General features: G+C 37.5%; 1 protein-coding gene across 1 annotated transcript in view; it reads left to right on the top strand.

The window, feature by feature from the left end:
- The window catches only part of SPTA1 (spectrin alpha, erythrocytic 1), a 76,342-nt gene that overhangs the window by 11,669 nt on the left and 43,154 nt on the right, over positions 1 to 21,519 (top strand). Inside the window, exons 9-23 of the mRNA XM_025397152.1 lie at positions 410 to 545; positions 647 to 748; positions 2,876 to 3,013; positions 3,615 to 3,725; positions 5,279 to 5,356; positions 5,502 to 5,657; positions 6,913 to 7,117; positions 8,487 to 8,668; positions 10,018 to 10,261; positions 11,569 to 11,691; positions 15,312 to 15,529; positions 16,364 to 16,456; positions 18,285 to 18,422; positions 19,610 to 19,761; positions 20,364 to 20,550. Coding sequence (XP_025252937.1) covers positions 410 to 545; positions 647 to 748; positions 2,876 to 3,013; positions 3,615 to 3,725; positions 5,279 to 5,356; positions 5,502 to 5,657; positions 6,913 to 7,117; positions 8,487 to 8,668; positions 10,018 to 10,261; positions 11,569 to 11,691; positions 15,312 to 15,529; positions 16,364 to 16,456; positions 18,285 to 18,422; positions 19,610 to 19,761; positions 20,364 to 20,550 — 2,263 coding nt within the window. The remainder of the gene's footprint in view (positions 1 to 409; positions 546 to 646; positions 749 to 2,875; positions 3,014 to 3,614; positions 3,726 to 5,278; positions 5,357 to 5,501; positions 5,658 to 6,912; positions 7,118 to 8,486; positions 8,669 to 10,017; positions 10,262 to 11,568; positions 11,692 to 15,311; positions 15,530 to 16,363; positions 16,457 to 18,284; positions 18,423 to 19,609; positions 19,762 to 20,363; positions 20,551 to 21,519) is intronic.

The following is a 21,519-nucleotide window of genomic DNA, read 5'->3' as shown; positions in this document are numbered from 1 at the left end:
TAGATACATGAGGAATCCTAACGCTAATTCTAGTTCCTCCTTTCCACAAGACGCTTCTTATTTATACAACAATATGTATTGTTTATTGGCTGCATTGTGAGCACCTTCCTCCATTTTAAGTACCTCTAGGGTAGGTGTGACCTTGAGGTGGTGGAGGTGTGATGCTCATGGGTCACATCCCACAGTGACACACCGACCCTAGAAATATACAGCCTGGGGTGAAGGACTTACAACCTGCAACACTAGTATCTGACTGTAAATAACAGGAAATATATCAGGAAAAAAGAGAACCTAGGATTAGAGTAAGGAGCATCTCACACATCTTACCTCACCCCAAACCTAACTCTTTGTTCAATGTCCTTTTATATTTGGTTTCTCCTTCCTGTCTTTTACCTCATTTTTCCCACAGGTACCATCGATTCTCATCTGACTTTGATGAACTCTCAGGCTGGATGAAGGAAAAGACTGCTGCGATCAATGCTGATGAGCTACCAACAGATGTGGCTGGTGGGGAAGTTCTGCTGGACAGGCATCAGCAGCATAAGGTAGAGAAGAAAGGCTCTCCGGTAGGAGGAGGGGGCAGGCTGAACGCCGGAAATGCCAGGTTTCTTGCTGCATTTTCAGACATTTTGTTTTGTGGCCACAGCATGAGATTGACTCTTACGATGACCGATTTCAATCTGCTAAAGAGACTGGTGAAGACCTCCTGAATGCCAATCATGAAGCCTCCGATGAAGTTCGGGAAAAGGTAATCTAGTTTAATAGAGTTTGTCAAGTTCCAATTATATATGTAGTCATTACATAATCTCACAATAATATGATAATCTCTGAATGGGAAAAGGATAGAAGTCATTTAAATGTGTTAATAATATGAATCAAACTTTTACCCTGCTTCCTTTCATATACAGTTGTCACTTATTATCCATGGGGCATTGGTTCCAGGACCTCCCTCAGGTGCCAAAATCTGCAGATGCTCAAGAAATGGCATAATATTTGCATACGATGCATGTACATTCTCCTATACACTTTAAATTATCTTCAGATTACTTACAATACTTTATACAATGTAAATGCTATGTAAATAATTATTATACTGTATTGTTTAGGGAAGAAGCAAAAAGTCTGCACATGTTCAGTACAGATGGAATTTTTAGAAAATATTTTCTATCCATGGTTGGTTAAATCTACAGGTGTGGAACCTACAGATATGGAGAGTTAACTCTACTGTTTTGCTAAATTTAGTTGCTTGAAATTTTCAAGACATGATGTGTGCTTCCTCATCTCTGAGCCTTTATTTCATCAACCCTCTGACTTCTACCTAATTTGAAACCTTCATTGCATTTTGCCTCCTGACATATGCCCAGTTTCGCGACCTTCCCATGCTCATCTCTAGACTGTAAACTCCAGGAGGACTGCACCTTATTCATCTCTGGGTCCCCCACAGTGCCTAGTACAGCGTCTGGCATGGCTGACATCTGTGTTTGTACTTCTTTCCTCTATACAATCTCAAATTAAGCTGACATTCCTGCATCTGTGATTCTCAAATTTACATTAAATAACAGGACAATCTTAAACAGCCAGAATTCCACTGAATGAAGAAATCAGTTTTACCATCATCCTAACCTCCTACATCACAGGGCTTCAACTCTGCACCTTGACCCAGAGAGATTTTGCACCCGTGGTAGAGTCTAGGCATACCTTGGAATGGTAGTTACAGTAAGATCTGCATGCCTCTTTGCATCTCACTAGATGCCAAGCACAGCGTCTAGCACTGGGCAGTGGATGAGGCTGAGATAACCAAGTTTTGAATTCTCCCAGAACTCTGTGGGGACATTATAATATAGTTTTGTTTTGTTTTGTTTCATTTTTTTAAACAAGGCTCTGTCAAAGAAAGAGCAGAACTCAAAGTCCTTAAAAACTTAACAGTTGTCCTGCAATCTGATAATTTATTCTGCTTTTTTGTTGTTGACAGAGTCATACTCTGTCACACAGGCTGGAGTGCAGTGGCCAATCTCAGCTCACTGCAGCCTCTGCCTCCCGAGTTCCAGTGATTCTCCTGCCTTAGCCTCCTGAGTAGCTGGGACTAGAGGTGTGAACCACCACATCCGGCTAATTTTTGTATTTTTATTTTATTTTACTTTTTTTTTTTTTTTTGTAGAAACTGGGTTTTACCATGTTGGCCAGGCTGGTTTTCAACTCCTGACCTCAAGTGATCCACCCACCTTGGCCTCCCAAAGTGCTGGTACTACAGGCATGAGTCACAGCACCTGGCCCTATTCTGCTTTTTTGATGGAGATAATACAGCTGCAGGTGTAATAAGGTGGAAATTCTTGGGCATATGCTTGACCAGAAACAAAGGCTTTTTCGTGTGTTTGAGAATATCTCTTCTCTCTTTCCCTGACGGTTTTTATTTGTTTTGGGAATAAAATGCAAACGTCTCAGTGCGATGTTTTATGTGCTCTATGAACTTGGATTTCATTGACTGTCTACACTTTTTTAGACACTGCACTTTTCTCTAGCTCACATTACATTATCTAACAATTATTTGCAGTTCATTTGCTTATGGCATTCCCTATCTTTTAAATCTCTGTTTGGTATGAGATTTTCCATGCTTTCCCATGCTTCTACTTGCTGGCTCTCTTAATTAGAATTAGTCTTTTTCATTTCCTTATACATATAATGTTTTACCTCTTTTATGGAATTTATCCCATTTTTCCTATAGTACAATCATTTGCTTAAATGTTGGAATCTTAAAAGCCCATTTCCTGTTTATTTTTGTATCCTTCAAATGACTTTGCATTTATTATATGCTCAATAAATATATAATAAAATAAATTAATTGTCTTCCATATACATTATCTCCTTCTTTCCAAAGATGGAAATACTTGCCAGCAACTGGCATGCCCTGCTGGAACTGTGGGACCAGCGTCATCGTCAGTACGAGCAGTGCTTGGACTTCCATCTCTTCTACCGAGACAGTGAGCAAGTGGACAGTTGGATGAGTCGACAAGAGGTAACGGGAGGGGTCCATACCATCTCTAGAAGTCATTTCTCTCACCCTTCATTTGCCACCGTGACTGCTGTGAGTTCTCTCACAACCACTCCTGTGAGTCGAAGCTTGTCTTGGGAACTACAGGGTGATCCACAAGAAAAAGAAAAGATGGGCCCTTTCTATAAGGCTCCTACAATTCCCTCATAACAAAAGCATATATACTTAAATACATAGCAGAGAGACTTTAACTACAGTTGAAATAAGGCAAAATAAATATCAAATTGGTAAAGAGTCAAGAAGAGATAACTGATGAGTCAGGCAGGGTACATCAGAGTGGAGGTAAGTAGGCCACTTGAGGCGTTTTGAGAGCTCAGAATAATGTCTAGACTGGTTGGGGAATTCCATGTGGACAGACCCAGAAACATAGGTGAGAAAATTGTATGAGCATCAGGAAGGATGCCTGGAGCTCCTGCTGTTTAAAGTTAATCTCTACCCATTATCATAATGTGTGCTAATTCCCACCTTGTTCCCTCCTGCCTTAGTCCTTGTCTCAGAGATATGCCAAGAGGAATGTTTCTTACCAGTCAGGCACAGCTTAGGTGTGTCTTTCTGTCTTCTATAGGCCTTCCTGGAAAATGAGGATCTGGGAAACTCACTGGGCAGTGCAGAAGCCCTTCTTCAGAAGCATGATGACTTTGAGGAAGCCTTTACTGCCCAGGAAGAGAAGATCACAGTAAGAAATGGCCCCTAGTTTGGGCATTGGCTCCCTCTTTGTATACGTAATTTTACACAATACCTGTCCCTAGACAGCACTGGTCCTGTTAACTACCAGATATAGCCTGAGGATTATCCATAATCAAGTTGCATCTCTTCTTTTGTTGTCGGTGTGTTTATTTGTGTGTTTTTCAAACTCTTTAATTTTATAAACATAAAATGTTTATATAGTGAGAAAGCAAAAACTTAATACTAATCTTTAGGAAAAAAGTGAAAATAGCCAGAAAAATACTCATATCAATTTTTATCACACAATTCTTGTTCTACAAAGCATATTTGGAAAGTTTTTCGAGATGGTAGGCCATTTTTTTTTTTCTGATGAAGTGCATGATTTTGTTTTATATTTTCTACAGTGTAAATAAAAATTATTGAATTCTTATTAAATATAGAATCATTACTCAGAAATTTTAATTTTTTTGTTTCTTCCCCTCTAGCAATATCTTAATATAATTTTCTATTCCTTAGTAACATCTAGATATATAAGTACTGTCTACTCTTTTCCTTTACAGCATATTTTTCCTTTATAGTATATCTTTATCTCTCGGTTTTTCATCAAATGCGACTACAGAGTTTTCCTGTGAGCCTTAAGTAACAATGTCCCAGAAAGCTGGTGAATGTAAAGGCAGGACTCAGAGAAATGAAAGGAAGACTTCATGGGTCCAATACATTGTATGTCTCTGGCTGTTCCTAGGATGATGCTGACTTTAACACCACCCTTGCCACATACACATACATACCACTACCTCCACCAGCAGCAACAGCAACAACAAAAATAACAGGCAAATTCCTAGTCTTCTCTGTTAATCTTAAATCAATATGATGAAGAGGTAGAAGTCCAATTAATATCAAGTCCCTCATTAATTGATACGTGTGTCCTTTCTGTTGATTCTCATTTGTCAAAGCTAACAGTGTAAAATAATTTATTGTTTATAAAGTATTATCGTTTATTTTAGATCATTTTCCTATTCCAATCAATTATTCTGAGCTCTAGTAATTTGGGGGATTTCTGGTTAAACAAGGGTAAAAACTTACCTCTACAATTTCTGACTCTTCTCCCATGTAACTGGAGATAGAGATAGAGATATAGCTAGAGTTAGAGATAGAAAGAGATAGAGATAGAGGTAGAGATGAGACAGAGATAGAGATATATTTGAGAGATGAATACATGGACAGATAGATGGATGGACAGACTGGCTATGGACATGGCTGTATCATTGGTAGTGCTTCCTCTTGAAGACAAGAACAAATCAATCATAGCAACATCTGCTTTCATTTACTGCAACCTGTATTTAAAAAATAGTGTGGCACAGAGAATGTAATTGACATGCCCTGAGGTATATATTTTGAAATACAATTTATAACAGAAACCTGAATGAGGACTTACATCTGCTGGCCTTCAAACTTCTCCTCCCACATTGCTATGCTTCATCTTTAAACAGCTACCCAAACTGTGGCCACTTACTCAGTGGTCACTGAGGGCGTAGTATTCATTTTTATTTTTATTTTTTTCAGACTGTAGACAAGACTGCAAACAAATTGATTGGTGATAACCATTATGATTCAGAGAACATCACTGCCATCCGTGATGGGGTATGTCGAAGGGCCTACAGCTTCTATGTGCCTACGCACCAGAATCAGGAAGAGTGTTGGTGGGCATGGTGACCAGGGTGGTCAGTGGATCTCATATGTCCATATTTGGTTTTGCTGATAGTAAGTTTACTCATGGTTTTTGCAGTTGTTAGCCCGGCGGGATGCCCTACGTGGAAGGGCTACCACTAGACGTAGATTGCTGAAGGATTCATTGCTTCTGCAACAACTGTATCAGGACTCAGATGACCTAAAGAACTGGATCAACAAGAAGAAAAAGTTGGCAGATGATGAAGATTACAAGGTAGGCAGAGTTTTCAGGAGCTGGATGTACTTATTAGGAGTTCTTTTCTTTGGAAGTACAGTCTTGGAGTAAAATGAACTTTAGCATTCAGCTGGTGATCCTCATTTTATACATGACAAAACAGGGGCTCAGAAAAGGGTAATGACTCCCTGAAGGCTATTTTATACAGTTAAATATCAAGGATCTAGATTTTGGTTTTCTTTTACTCTAATGTTCTTCACCTCCTTCCTTTGGCACAATTTCTGGTGATTCTTAGCCAAATGGGGGAAGGTGGGGAATGTTCCTTATTGAGCTGCTTGTTGCCCCTTTCTCACCTTTTCTGCTCCCCTCTGCATCCCTACAGTAGGTAAATATTGTGTCTAATCCCACCAATACATTTAAAGTTTGTGAAAACTACTAGGGACTCAAAAGTAACCTAAATATTTGGTATAATATAAACTTATAAAATTTTGTAGCTGAAGGAGAAAGTCCCTTATTTGATAGATAAAGAAACCAGGATGTAAGTTGGGAAGTGAGTTGCCTAAAGTTATCCAGTTATTTAGAAGGTGGTTTAACAAAAAGTTAGAAGCATAAACTCTGGAGCAGGTAAACCTGGGCTTGACTTTTTGTTTTAGTTTGTTTATGGAAATTCCTGAATTATCTCTGAGCCACAGATTCCTCTTCCTTAGAGTTGTACTAACACATACTTTGCACTAAAAAATGTTATATAATATAAACTATTATGTACACACATGTATATTTACAAACCTTCACATTTACCATCAGGGCGAGAATTAGGCTTTCGATTTCTAGGCTAGTATCTATTGAAAGTATTTATTTTACTGATATTATTTAGTCTTAAATGTATACTTCTGATCCTTTTGTTCAGTTATGGCTCCAGTATATGTTTAATAAACAGATCTCTGTATGGGTCAAATGGATGGAAGGTTCATGTATGAGGTGAAGAATGGAAGATAATTTTCACCTTTCATGATAACTCTGATTGTTAGTGTTTGAATGGGGTGTTGTATTCAAAATGATCTTCAAGCTATATCTAAGTCCAGGAAAAAAATTGCCAGATTAGTTTGCCATATCTGCCACATGTAGAAAGAGGGATTGGTTGCATGAGCTTCTCAAACATTGGACTAGGAAAGTTCTCCCTTTTATCCTCTTGTTAGCATCGTTAGATTTATAGTGAGAAGTAACCTCTTATTCTCAAAATTTCTGTCCCTCATTCTTCAAGTAATGGTTCTTTTTTTGTTTCATCTTATCTCAGGACACACAGAACTTGAAGAGCAGGGTTCAAAAGCAACAAGTCTTTGAAAAGGAATTGGCAGATAATGAGATCGTGCTGGAAAACATACAGAAAACTGGCCAAGAGATGATTGATCGCGGTCACTACGCCTCTGACAATGTGACCACTCGTCTGAGTGAAGTTGCCAGCCTCTGGAAGGAGTTGCTGGAGGCTACAAAACAGAAAGGTAAAAAGCAGAGGTTTTGGTGAAAGGTCATTTTCTAAATTCTGAAATGTACTACATTCATCTTCACCACTGTAAATTTATCTGGTGACCTCTATGAGAAGGTATACTACTCATTTGCTTCTATGTGTCTTTCTTTTATTGGTAAAATTTTAAAAATCCAACCTGAATTTATAACACTGTATATTAACACAATTTTATGTTTTCTTCAAGTGTGTAGGGTTTAGAAAAAAAATTTTTTTGGCAGAGGCAGGTGAGTTGAAATTACTTTTGTTTTCCTCACTTTTTTCCTACTTTGTTGTTTTTCTTTCCCTTAAACAAATATTTTTGAACCATGAGTTTTAGATATTTTAGTTCTACAATCTAGACAGGATATTATGACCCAGGTTATTACATTAGACATTAAAAGATTGTTGATGTCACATGTGATTTTCCTACATTTTATTCTTATAGTGCCTGATGACTTGTTGATCTTTTTAAACCTATTTGAAAGTGTTTAGGTTCTGCTATAAGCTCTTAAAATAATCCTACATGTCTTCTTGGAGAGTCTTCACTTATATTTTACCCCTTACTTTGGAAAATTAATCAATTTTTAGTAATTAACACAAATAATGAGTTTTCTATTAGGGTGCACTTTGTTATAAACATCATCTACAAACATAACTTTTCCTTTATTACATAATAAATATGTCATAGTGATTTTTTTTGGATACCATCCTTATTTTTGGTTTAGAAAAACAAAATCGAACTTGGCTATGACAATGTATCACTGCTACTCTTCACCATCGGGAGATACACCAATTGCTCTGCAGAAATAATGTAAATAATCGCAATAAGATCATAGTACGGAATCGATCTGAGCCGAGTGCGAATAAAGACATTTTCTGGAAGATAAAATAGTGGGGAACAGTTGGGAATGAAAGACAGGCACTAAAGGGGGAAGTAAAATTCAGTGAAATAATTTTGTAAAAAGAAGCTTACCAATTTAAAACTGAACCAAACTCATTATGCTTGTCCTAGAAAATAGAGTGTTTGAATTTGAATTTCCTTGAAAAGGAGGTCTGGATAGAGAGTAAAAATCACATAAGGAAACACCCAAGATGGTTAAAATCTGACACAGCAAAACTATACCTAATCAGGCAATATAACTTCTTATTTATTTTTCTTTTGAGAACACTACTATATTCAGAAACAAATATTATCAGAATTCTACAAATTTAAGATGACTTTTTGTGAGCCACGTGAGACAGTTATATTTTCCTCTTTGCAATATTAAAATATTACATTGATCCTTTAATTGGAGGAAGGTATATTATAGTATAAGAGGAATAGTTATGGTACCTAATGTCTTCTACCTGATGTCTTCTCCCAGGGACCCAGTTGGATGAAGCCAACCAGCGGTTGCAATTTGAAAATAATGCAGAAGATTTGCAGCGCTGGCTGGAGGAGGTGGAGTGGCAAGTCACCTCTGAGGATTATGGGAAAGGCCTGGCCGACGTGCAGAATCGACTCAGGAAACACGGCCTCCTGGAGTCAGCTGTGGCTGCTCGTCAGGTTTGTTGTTAGCTCTTTGGTCAGTCATAAGCAATGGGTGTATATGCTCTGAGCACACTCATTATTAAGTAATAAGTAATTACTACTTATTAATCACTTAATAAGTAATTATTATTATTCAGAGAGCAAAAGAGCAAAGAACACAAGGTAAAAATTCAAAATTTTTAGTAAACTGACTGCCTTTTCCCAAAAGCTCCTCCAGTCTAGCCAGGGGTGCTGGGTGCTCCGCGTCTTTGGTCAGAATCTCATGGTTGATGTAAGGCTTTATTGACTTTTCTAAACATAAACTCTTCTCTCAATCGAGAAATCTGGGTTACGTATACATCTTTGTGGCTTACTAGTTATGTGATCTCTGATAGGTCATTTCACTTTTTGCATCTCAGTATCCTCACTATCCTCACCTATAAAATAAGGTTTGGGATAAAGTTGTCTTTTCCTGTTTGGGTGTTCTGTGATTCAAAACTTAAAAATATTTTAAATCCTACCTTTTTTTAAAAAAATAAGGAAAATTGAAACCCATAGAAGTAAAGCGACTTTCCCAATGTCACAGCAAAAATTAACAACAGAACCAGGACTATGAACTTGCGTATGTGCCACTCTTATACCCAATGAACAAGCGAGAAAAACAAGCAAATAAAAATCCTGGTACTGTGTCTGCCAGGCCACATATAGTTTACCTCACTAATAAAAATGTAATGTACGTATTGTATCTATTTCACCATATAGGTATACAACTAAAATTTTATTTCTGGGACGAGCCTTCAAAATCTTGTTTCTGTATCCCTCCTTTCTCAGATATGGCTCAAACGAGGAAAACTAGCTGGTGGCAAGGCATTCTGTTAAATTTATCTTTCTGAACTTCTGAGAATTTTTTGTAACATCACATTTCATCTCATAGGTATTGTTTCTGCTATGCAACAAACTTAAGCCAGAGAAATTTCCATTTATTTGCAGTTATAGCTCATTTTAAAGAGAAAGAAAGAATACAGAAGGTGAACTGTGATGGATAAACACTTCCAGCTTTTTTCCTTGGGACCCAGTTTATCAATACTCTTAAACAATCAAACTCTGCAGTTCTAATTTTTCTGATTTCCTTGAAGCATTCTATAAAGATTTTGATGTTTCTAAACTATGTTTTGAGAGCTACTTTCGTATGAATAGCCCTCACCTGATGTGGTGGTCCTCAATGTAGCAACCCCTCCAACTCCATTTCACTGATTTAATTAGAGATCAGAACACAATGCATATGGGAACTGATTTTCCCATGCCCCCGTTTCCACCATGACAACCTCCTATCACTTCCTACTAAATGATGGGATTTCTTGGCATTCATTCTATTTCTCCCTTAGGATCAGGTGAATACCCTTATGGAACTGGCTGCATATTTTGAAAAAATAGGCCATCCTGATTCTAAGGACATACAGGCAAGGCAAGAGTCCTTGGTATGCCGATTTGAAGCTCTGAAAGAGCCACTGGCCACCCGAAAGAAGAAGCTCTTAGACCTCCTCCATCTGCAGCTGATTTGTAGAGACACAGAGGATGAGGAGGCCTGGATCCAAGAGACTGAACCCTCAGCTACATCCACCTACCTTGGTTAGTATAGCCTGAGCAGGCTGAGCCATTAGGAAAGGACCACAGTCTATAGATTGAGAGATCTGAGGTACAGAATTTGGAGTCTAAAAAGCTTGCTCTTAGCTGTTTCTTCTCACACTCATGAAAATTTGTCCAGTCCTTCATAAAAATATATTTTTTAATTATATTAAAAAATATACCTACTAAAACTAGACATGAGCAATGCCATGAATTTAGGGCCACTGGGAAGAGCCAGAGTGCTCAGCATTTTGTTGCTTGCTCTAAAACTGTGAAGGTCTTTGAACAGTCATGGTTAATGTCTGAGATACTAAGTGTTTGTGTTTAGGTTGTAGTTGGCCCCTTCTTATAAATTATATGAGCTTTTTATTCTGATAATAGCAGAATAAAAATAATAAAATTTTAAAAAGTAGCAAATAAAGCACATATTGTCCTTTCTTTCAGAAGCTGCTAGTTCACCAGTGTCAAAGCCAGTACACTTACAATGAGGCACAGAAAAATGTGTAGGCAAATACAGTGCAACTTAGTATGCATATTTTGGAAACATCTATGAAAGGCTGGACAATGAGGGCAATGAAAGGGTTAGTCTGGGAAAACTTCCTGGAAGAAAAAAGCCTGAGGCTTATTGGAAAGGCATAGAAAGTTTCTAGAGAGTATATTTTGAATGGGAAATAGTAAGAAAGAAAGTTTAGAGGGAAAAGAGATAAAGCATGGTTAGGATACAGGGAGGATAAAGCAGACAGCAGGATTTCGGGATCTTAGAAGATGAAGGAAATTCATAGTAAGTGGTATTTATTGTTTGCTTGTTAATGCTATGCAATCAATGAGACACTTTTTGTGAGTTATTTCTAGTGATTAAAAATAGATCTTCAAACCAGTTACACTGTGCCTTTTTCATGATGAGAAAACTTACGCATAGAAGATTTAAAAACTTTCTGAAGTCCATAGAAATTAGCAAGTAGAAGTTCCTTCCTTCTACATCACAATATGCTGAAAGACAATTGTGTGCATAATATTGAACATTTGAACTAAGAAGTTACTTGCCTTCCTACCTATCTTTCAACAAAAATAGTGACGTTTTCATTATCTGTTGTATAATAGTGAATTGAAATTTATTAATAAAAAGAGGCTAGGGGAAGAACAAAGATAAGTGGAGTGAATTCAGACAGATGATAAAAATTTAAAGAATCTTACTCAACGGTTAGAACTTCAAAGGGAAGAACAGCGGGTCCAAGAGTTCTAAAAAAGTGAGGTATGCTGCTTCCATACACCAGGATAATCTCAAACTTTGAAATTCCTTTCTCCTGCAGGAAAGGACTTGATTGCCTCCAAAAAGCTTCTGAATAGGCACAAAGTCATCCTGGAGAACATTGCCAGCCATGAACCACGCATTCAAGTGATAACAGAAAGGGGAAACAAAATGGTAGAGGAAGGTATGTATGATTGAGATTCAGTTGGCCAAAACATCACCAGACCAGACCTCTGGGAAGAAGTTTGTATTCTCTTAGGGTTTCAAGGGAATTTAAAAATATCTGACCCGTTTTCCCACTTAATTCTCTTTTGGCATTTCTGACAAATGGGCATATGGTTTTGTTTGTATATTTCAATAACAGGAATATTCCAATCCTGTGAACCACTATTTGTTTGTAAAACAAAAATTATTAAAGTAAAATGTCTTAACCCTAATCATTAATATGCTTCTCTGTAGAAGTTCCAGAATTCAGAATCTAATTTACAAAGCACTGTGAATTAAATCATGTCTCTTTTCCATATGGGAGCTTCCAGATCTGTGAAGGCAGACCTTAGTTATACAGTGCTGACCTATTTTTATAGTAAACTGCTCCATTTCTTTAGTTTCTCACTTCATATAGTTTCAATGCCTCTGTTCATTCTTTTCATCCAATTCAGAAATTCCTGGTGCTTAAGTATGATGTTCAGTTCTGAACCTCATAAGCCAGGTATGGCATATGCAATGAAGATTACATTGGGATTTTCCCTCTATTGACTGAAGAATCAATTGGTGCCAACCAATATCTAGTTTTCAAAAGTGTAGGTTAAAATTCAGTTTGCTGAGCAAAACTTCAGATCCCAACTGAGTGATTCAAATCCACAAATGTTTACTTGGAATATCTGTGTTACTATAGAAATTCGCCTGTTTTTTAAATCTTCAACTATACTTGTTGATTTTGTCTTCTTCTCTTTTCGGTTCTATCAGGTTTTGTTTCATATATTTTGAAGCTCTGTTATTACATGCATATACATTTAGGATTGTTATGTCTTTTCGATGAAGTTAAATCTTCACATTATGAAATATCAATCTTTGGGCCGGGCGCGGTGGCTCAAGCCTGTAATCCCAGCACTTTGGGAGGCCGAGACGGGTGGATCACGAGGTCAGGAGATCAGACCATCCTGGCTAACACGGTGATACCCCGTCTCTACTAAAAAATACAAAAAACTACCGGGCGAGGTGGTGGGCACCTGTAGTCCCAGCTACTCGGGAGGCTGAGGCAGGAGAATGGCGTAAACCCGGGAGGCGGAGCTTGCAGTGAGCCGAGATCTGGCCACTGCACTCCAGCCCGGGCGACAGAGGGAGACTCCGTCTCAAAAAAAAAAAAAAAAAAAAAGAAAAGAAAAGAAAAGAAAAGAAATATCAATCTTTATCCATGGTGAAATTCTTTGTTCTGAAGCCTACCTACTGTGACTGTAATAAAAGCCACATATACTATCTTTTGATAAGTTTTTGCTGCATATTTCTCTATCTTTTTGCTTGTACTCTGTTTCTTATATTTAAAGTGGGATTCTTATAAATAGCATATAATCAGGCCTTGTTTTTATTCTATTCAATCTGGTAATTTTTCTTTCTTAATTGTGATATTTAGACAGTTTACACAGTGCAATTATCAATATGGTTTATTTTAAATCTGGCATGTTGCTATATTTTTTCTTTTTATCTATCACTTTATGTCTCCTTTAGATCAATTTTGTATTTATTGTGATTCCATCTTATCTTCAAATTGGCCTATTAGCTACAATTGCTGTTTTGTGTTTGTGTGTGTATGTTTTTTTATAGTGCAGTGATTTTGCCATTGTGATTTGGAGTCCTTTTGGGGTCTCTGACACACTTTTAGTGGGTTCACAAAGTTAAAATATTTTCATAGTAGTGCTAAGACTATTATTTCCTTTTACAGACTTATCCTTTTATAAGCACAGGATGGAGTTTTCCAGAGCCTACAGATGGGTGATGATGTCACTCTTCTGTTTAATGGAGTATATACTTGTACATTCTTTTCTTTCAAAGCTTCTTGTTTTGATTTCTGATATGGGAACTATTAATGAGTCTAACTATATAAGCAAAACATTTTTTTCATCCTTAGTAATTTTTAAAATTGTAAAGGGATCCCAAAAGCACAAATTTGAGAGCCCACTATTCTAGGAATTAAAATATAGATTTTTAATCTATCATAGTCTAATTTCAAATAATATTATGCATTTCATGTTTAATATAAGATTCTTAAATGGATATCTCCCTTTGTTTTCACCCTTGTGCTATTGGTGTCACATATTTTTACATGTTATAAACCCTATATTTCAATGTCATTATTTTTGCTTTGATAGTCAACTGGTTTTGAATGAAATTATTAAATGAGAAAAAACTCACCCTCATATTTCCCATTTCCAGTGTTCTTAATTTCTTTATTTAGGTTAATATTTTCATTTGTATTATTTTTCTTCTGCTTGAAGAACTTCCTCTAACATTCCTTATACTGCAGGTCTTCTATCCATAAATTCTCTAGATTTTTGTTCATCTAAAAGTCTTCATTCTACCTTCCATTTTGAAATATATTTTCACTACATATAAAATTCTCAGTTGACAATTTCTTTCTTCCAGTATTTTAAAGATGTGCTGCCTTGTCTTCTGACTTTGCAAGCTTCTGATAAGATGTCTGTTGTCATCATGATCTTTGCTCCTCTGTATGTAATATATCTTTTTCCCCCCCTTCTAACTATTTTAAAGCTTTTCTCTTTATCACTGGTATTAAATAATTTGATTATGTGATTACTCGATAGGGTTTTCCTTGTTTCTTCAGCTCGGTGATTGTTGAGCTTCTTGGATCTGTTTTGTTATGGTACTCCTGGGGCAGCCTTTATTCAGGGACTGATTTAGAGATGAGCATAGTATTGATATATTACTCTTCTGAGGACCCTATCTCATGTATTACAATATTTTTTCCACTTTGATGGGTGGTGATGTTAACTATTTTCATTCTTAATTGGGGCCTAGAAGTTGTTTGGCCACTGCTTTTAAGTCACTCTTTTCTCACCGTACAGGATTTCCTTACACATGTGTGCGTGTGAGTAATCAGACAAATACTCTAGGGAACTTCTCTGGTAAGTTCTATCTCTCTGTAACACCCTTCTCTTTAACACTCAACCTCACAAATCCTAGTTCTCTTGTCTTTCCCAAATGTTGATCTCTGTGTCCTCAATTCAGTGTGACTGGTGGTTCTATTTGGGTTAGCTCCCCAGGCCTATAGCCCAGAAACCTCCCGAGGCATAAGCTTGGCAATTATAGAACATATCTCATTTATTTCCCTTCTCTCAGGAATCACAGTCCTCCATCCATTGTCTGAAAATCATTTTATCTTATAGCTTTTCCTGTTTTCTAGTTGTTTAGGGTGGAAGAGCAATTCTCATAATAATAACTCCTTTATGGGAAGAAATGGAAATCAGCTGATTTTTCTGCTTCATCTAAAGAAGACATGATTTTGGATCTCTGAGCATCACCCATACATTAGTATTCTGTTTTCAAGTCTGTATTTGTCAGACAATACCAACCCATTCACCACCACATGCATATCTCCCATTAGTAACTTTTGTTACTTAATCTCACTCAGGATATTTCAATTCCCAGGTAACTCGAGAAAAATATAACGTTGATTAAATAAGGTACCATTTTTATCACTTCCTTTCTCTTTTCCAAGGTACCAAAAGGATTAGAGAATGGTAAACACTCCTGAGGATCATACTCACCTTTTCTATAACTACTCCATAGGACACTTTGCTGCAGAAGATGTGGCCTCTAGGGTCAAGAGTTTGAATCAGAATATGGAGTCTCTCCGTGCTCGAGCTGCTAGGCGACAAAATGATCTGGAAGCCAATGTCCAGTTCCAGCAGTACCTGGCTGACCTGCATGAAGCAGAAACATGGATCAGAGAGAAGGAGCCTATCGTAGACAATACTAACTATGGAGCTGATGAAGAAGCGGCTGGGGTAAGGTGGGGGTGGGTTTAACATTGTGAATCCTCAACAAATGCAACCGAATTGTCAATTTAGGGTTTGCTTAGGTTGTGGGACAGCTACAGATTCTGCCAGATTATTTGGGGTTTCCAGAGTGATCACCTTTGGCCTTCATCTGCTGAGACTCCCTCAGATTTGACAGGAATCACCAAAGATATGCTACATTTTTCTCATCTCATAGAGATTCATACATTCTTTAGAGATTATCTAAATCAAAAAAGTGTAATCAGAGTCATCATCATAATCCCATCCTAAACTTTTCAGAGTAACCTTGAGCATTTATAAATTAATCACGGTTTTAAGACATAGACACCTTAATTACTTTATTAAAATAAATTTGGACAGATACACTGAGATATGCTGGGGCAAGAAGAACCTCAAAGGTTATAATCACACTTTTTATCCATTTATTTGTTTTGCTTATTGTCCTATAGGAAGCTGGGATACTATTTCACAAACTTTTGGCACTAGAAGTAATTGGTATGCACATTTTAATTTACGCTAATGTTTATCTTATAAAGTAACATTATCAACAGCATCCTCTTTTCAGCTATAATCTGTGTTGATAATAATACTTTTGCAAGTTTGAGTTAATTTTGATTTTAGTAAACATATTGAAATTACAATTTATTTATTAACTCCTATTTCCTTAACGCTTGCAACTTTAGGGTTAAAAAGAACTTTATAATAGATGGAAAGTAGCTTTTACCAGGATCTAAGACGAAAAGCATAACCCAAAATAATAGTAGTTGAAATAATAGTGTTCCTCCTGTATTCATTCTGATGATCTTCCATCAATAAATCCAGGCTCTCCTAAAGAAGCATGAGGCCTTTCTATTGGATCTCAATTCATTTGGAGACAGTATGAAAGCTCTACAGAATCAGGCAGAAGCCTGCCAGGTAAGACTAACTCAGTGATGACAGAAATCACACTTCCCACCACAGAGAAAAAGAAATTGTCTTTATTGCTGATTTTTTACTTTCTACAACCCAAAAACAATGACAAAGAAAACATTAAGTTCTATGACTCTGGTATGCAGGAACTGTAGCATCTACAATTTAGTCCAAAGGAGACTTCATCCAAAAGAACTTTTTGATAAATGGTATCATGTCTTCACTGATGTATTTTTGGCTTTCCTCTTTCCTTCCTTTTATATTTCTACCCTCTTTCTTTCTTACTTTCTTCATTTATATCTCTCCTTCTTATCTTTCTTCTTTATCCCCTTCTTTTGTTTCTTAATTTTTAATGCCAAAGCATATTAAATGTCTACTCTATGCAAGTATGAATAAAAATTCCTGATTTGCAGGAAAATTACAGCCTATTAGGAGACCAGACATTTGACAGTAAGTGCATATAACAGATGTATGAACAGCACAAAAAGTCTCAAAGAAAGGACTCTTGTGTTCTCTTGAAATAACAGTACTGGAAAATAGGAAAATTTTCGTAGCTGAGGGACACCACCTGATCTGAATTATTAAGGAAAAACAGATGGGTGGTTTACTGTGAAGAGAAAGAGGATAAGAGTTTTTCTAGTCAATAAACCATGACAGCAAATGCACTGAGGCACAAAACAATCAAGTTTTGTGGAAAATGCAGTCGGTTAAGAATGTGAGAGTGGAAGATGCAATTGGTTGAGAATATGAAATGGCTCAGGTACAAGGTAAAATGGGGTGTCATGAAGATTCATTGAACTGGAATCAAATTAATGTTGTAACAATGTCTTCTGTAGGTAGTGGTAGAAAAGAAGAGACACACTTCTTACCTTCAAGGAATTCTTTCTAATGAGAGGTTATTAATCCACATATTCAGAGTAAACAAAAGACATAGACTCAGTCTGTCAAATCAGTGTATATTTACAGACCTCCTATGCTGTGCCTTCACCAGGCTCTGCACAGTGTGTGCCTAAACAAGAACAGATGGATTTATACATTGTGTGGTATGAGGAAACACGTTACCTAAAGGAGATGAAATCAGAGGGCTCTGTCGGCGGAGGTGCATATTCAACTCCAACTTGAGGAAGGAGTGGGTCATTCCTTAGGAAGAGGATTTATGTTTTGCTTGATTTCTCAGAGACACGAAATTGGCAGAAAGTAAAAATCAGAGAAAATTCTACCTTAGAATGCATACTGCTTACTAAACAGAGACACAAGATATTTTTAATGATCTCAGTTAATGTTCTCAATTTTTAAAGTTCTGTGGCCTTTCCTGTGCTATTGATCAGTCATCTCTCAAACAGAAGGTCCAGAACTCTTGACATAGTAACTTAAAGGCCAGAAGGAATGGGAAGAATTGTCAGTGGAGGTACAGGGAAAGGTGTACCTCCTTTCCCTGTAGGGGAAAGACAGATAACGGGTCTTTCACTTTCTCAAATAATTTTCTGGAATGTTCATATGTATAATCCTTTTGGATCTTCTTAAGGGAGTACACTTCTTAAAATGTATTCCTCCCATTTTAAGAACTGATGGCTTAGAGCATTTAATATGTTTCTGACAAATCATGTATTTGCTTCCTTGCTTTGGGTTTATAGTTCCCAACCTGTCTGTCCCCTGATAAGTGTCAGAAAGGAACAGTCTGAAGACCACATACTTTAATCTCTGCAGCCATGTAAGAGGTTCCAGCCAGAGGCTCTTTTCTCCTGGGAAGCCTAAAGGACTGCTCACCCCTGGTAGGCTGTACAGGGAGATATTTGCAGTGCGTGACTGACACCTGCTTCCTGTTTTTGTTCAGCAACAACAGGCTGCACCAGTGGAGGGAGCTGCTGGAGAACAAAGGGTCATGGCTTTATATGACTTCCAGGCCCGCAGCCCCCGAGAGGTCACCATGAAGAAAGGTGATGTCTTAACGCTGCTCAGTTCCATCAATAAGGTGACTTTTCCTTCTAATGTTTCCATCAAAAAGTGGCTCTTTCAGAACCATCTCTCCCAGTCTTGCCAGATATTCACATTTTTACCATCCAACGTTTATTTTATTATTTTATTTCTTGAATAACTATAACTGATTAAGTAGTATTTTTTCCTGTAGATATTTTGCAGGATCCTACACATTTCTTTTGGAATTAAAATCCCAGCGTGACAGTTAAAATCATAAAGAGTTGAAGTTATATAATCAGCCCAAAGATATAGAAAGTATGAGTGAAAATTCTGTAATATATTTAAAGGGCTAAGCTGTCCCTTTCTTTTTTCCTCTTTGCTTGTTCCTCTTCTGTGCCAGTATTTCTAGTGATAAAATAACAATGTCGGGTTAGATGGAGCCTACTGAAAGATGAGTCTTTTGTCAACTTGATTTTCTTTGGATCTTGTGCCTAGGAGAACAATGATAAAATACTGGTTGAGATTTTTAAATATATTTTTCATAAAAACTAAAGTAATTTTTTAATACGCTGATACCTAATTAATCTACAAAAATTCTGAAGAAGAAAAGAAAATAGTTTGGGCTATAGTTATTCCAAAGACAAGTAAATTTTTGGAGCGGCAGATGTTTCCTTATCAAATAACGCGTGCTACTCCCTTTTTTCTTTGTCTAGGCCTCTTCATTATTTTTTGACAAAATTAACCTCAGAGTTTTGGCAGATGTAGCAACAGTTCAAAAATAAAAAATTAAAATAACACTCAGGTATATGAATGTCAGAGCAATTCACATTTTTCAGACCTCTGCAAGAAGAATAGAGGAGAAGAAACTTTTGTGCAATATCCCCCTACACAGATGCTCCACTGCCAAGAAGTCCAGCTAGAACCTGGATCCATGTGTTTTTTGTAAATTCCTGATGAACAAAGTGCCCCATCATTAAAAGAGCCATCCTGGGTGTTTGAAAACCTCTCCCAAGTTAAGGGTCTAACGTTATGTATCAAATTACTTGATTTCAGGGGCTTGTCTATGCAATTCTTCATTTCATTTCTTGGTCATATATGAAAATTATGTGCTACCCATTAGACATGGTTAGCTTATCTTTGCCATTAACCTGTGCCTGGGCCAAGAGACTTAGTATTGAAGTCTCTCCCATTTGTTGCTTTTCCAAGAATTAATGAAGCAGTGGGTATCTGCTCTCCCTTCAGGACTGGTGGAAGGTGGAAGCTGATGATCATCAGGGCTTTGTCCCAGCTGTCTATGTCAAAAGACTGGCCCACGATGAGTTCCCGATGCTCCCACAGCGGCGACGAGAAGAGCCAGGCAACATCGCCCAGCGCCAGGAGCAAATTGAGAACCAGTAAGTTCTGGAGCCTGGAGAACTGAACAGTACTTGGCCAGACATTTTTGGCCACAGACATTTCTTCTCATGACCCTGCATCTGTCAGATTTGAGATGCCACGGAAAATTTGAAGATTTTAAGAATCGAAAGTAAACCTAGAATCCTTTAAATGTTTCCGTTTCTTTTTGAGGAAAGGCAACCCCAGAATCATTCTATCAATTTCCTGAGGTCAGACACTTCACAGAGCTCTTCTGATTCCCTGCCCCACATTGTTTCAAGGTTGTTAAAGTCTCCTGACATCTACATGAACTTCGTTTACTACGCCAGGTTTTTCATATCCAGTTGTCAGTTACCATGTAAAAATGTCACTTTTATGAAATGGGGAAGGAATGTTGGCAGTCATACTATTGGGTCACTGGCATTTTTACTATTTTTAAATGCAATACTATGTGTTTATCTTTTTGCCCCCAAGGCTGTTTTCCTTCTATCTTTATTTCCTCCTCTCTTCTACTGTTCTTTTGCTTTTGATTTGTTCCTTTTTTCTCTCTGTTTGTCACTCAGCCTCTACTCTTCGGTATTTTCTCTTTCTTTTATTCCACTTTTCCCACTTCTCCATCCAGATACCGCTCCCTCTTGGATCGGGCAGAAGAACGCAGACGTCGTCTATTGCAACGTTACAATGAATTTTTATTGGCCTATGAGGCAGGAGACATGCTGGAATGGATTCAAGAGAAAAAGGCAGAAAACACTGGGGTGGAACTAGATGATGTTTGGGAGCTGCAGAAAAAGTTTGATGAGTTCCAAAAGGTGAGAAACAGGAACCTTCTCCAGACACCGTTTTGAAGGTTGCCATCATTTTCTTTTATCCCACAGCTTATCCTACATGATCTTTTAATTTATTTCACACTTGTTATATATTCTCCCCAAAGCTGTTGGCAGTTCTGTGGCTCAGGTCTCCCTCTAGGTATTGTAGTTGTTAATAATTGGAAGGGAAATGCAGAGAAAACTAGTTACCCTAACTGCAGCCTTCAGTGCCTGCCACTCTAAAATCCTCCCTGGAGTGCTGGTCTTCCTGAATTCTTCACAACTTGCCCTATACTATACTTTGTTTCCAATGCCCAGGTTGGGATAAGGTATTGTTGTACCATGTGTAAAGTTTAATTGTGGGGCAGAGTTTGGGGTGGAAAAAGGAAGAACCTGACCTGACAAACAATTTCTAATTTTTTGCCTACCTAAAACCTTTTCAGCATTCTTTCTTCCATTAGATATTTTTCCATTATCTTAACTAGCAGTGAGTGTACATTCCTTCTTTTCTTTTTCTTTTGATATCTTCCACATGGGATTTAACACATACACACACACACACATACACACACACGGGGAGGGGGGAGAGAGAGAGAGAGCGCGCACTCCCTAGAGCTGTTTCTTACAAATATCTCATAATGCAGGCAGATAGTGACTCAGTTAAAGAAATTCTATAAAGCTGGAGTTTGTACTGGTAGAAAAGGATGTTACACAGCTTGGGTATCAATCCCTCTAATGGTATAACTTAACCCAGGGGAGATTTAAAGAAATCTAGAAAAATGGCTATGCTTCATACTGCAGATAAATAATAGTTCTCTTGACAAGTTTTGGATAGCCACTAGGTGTCAAGATCTTTAAGGATACTCTTCTCAGTGGCGGATTGGAGAAGAGGAGCTTGGTGTGTATTACAGGTGATGTCAGCAATGTTTTGCTGTTTAGCCAAGTAGGGGCAGAGATGGACAGGTAAGTATG

The sequence above is a fragment of the Theropithecus gelada genome, chromosome 1 (assembly GCF_003255815.1).
Source record: "Theropithecus gelada isolate Dixy chromosome 1, Tgel_1.0, whole genome shotgun sequence".
Taxonomy (NCBI): Eukaryota; Metazoa; Chordata; class Mammalia; order Primates; family Cercopithecidae; genus Theropithecus; species Theropithecus gelada.
Note: the sequence above shows the minus strand (reverse complement) of the source record. Positions and strands in the feature narration are given on the sequence as shown.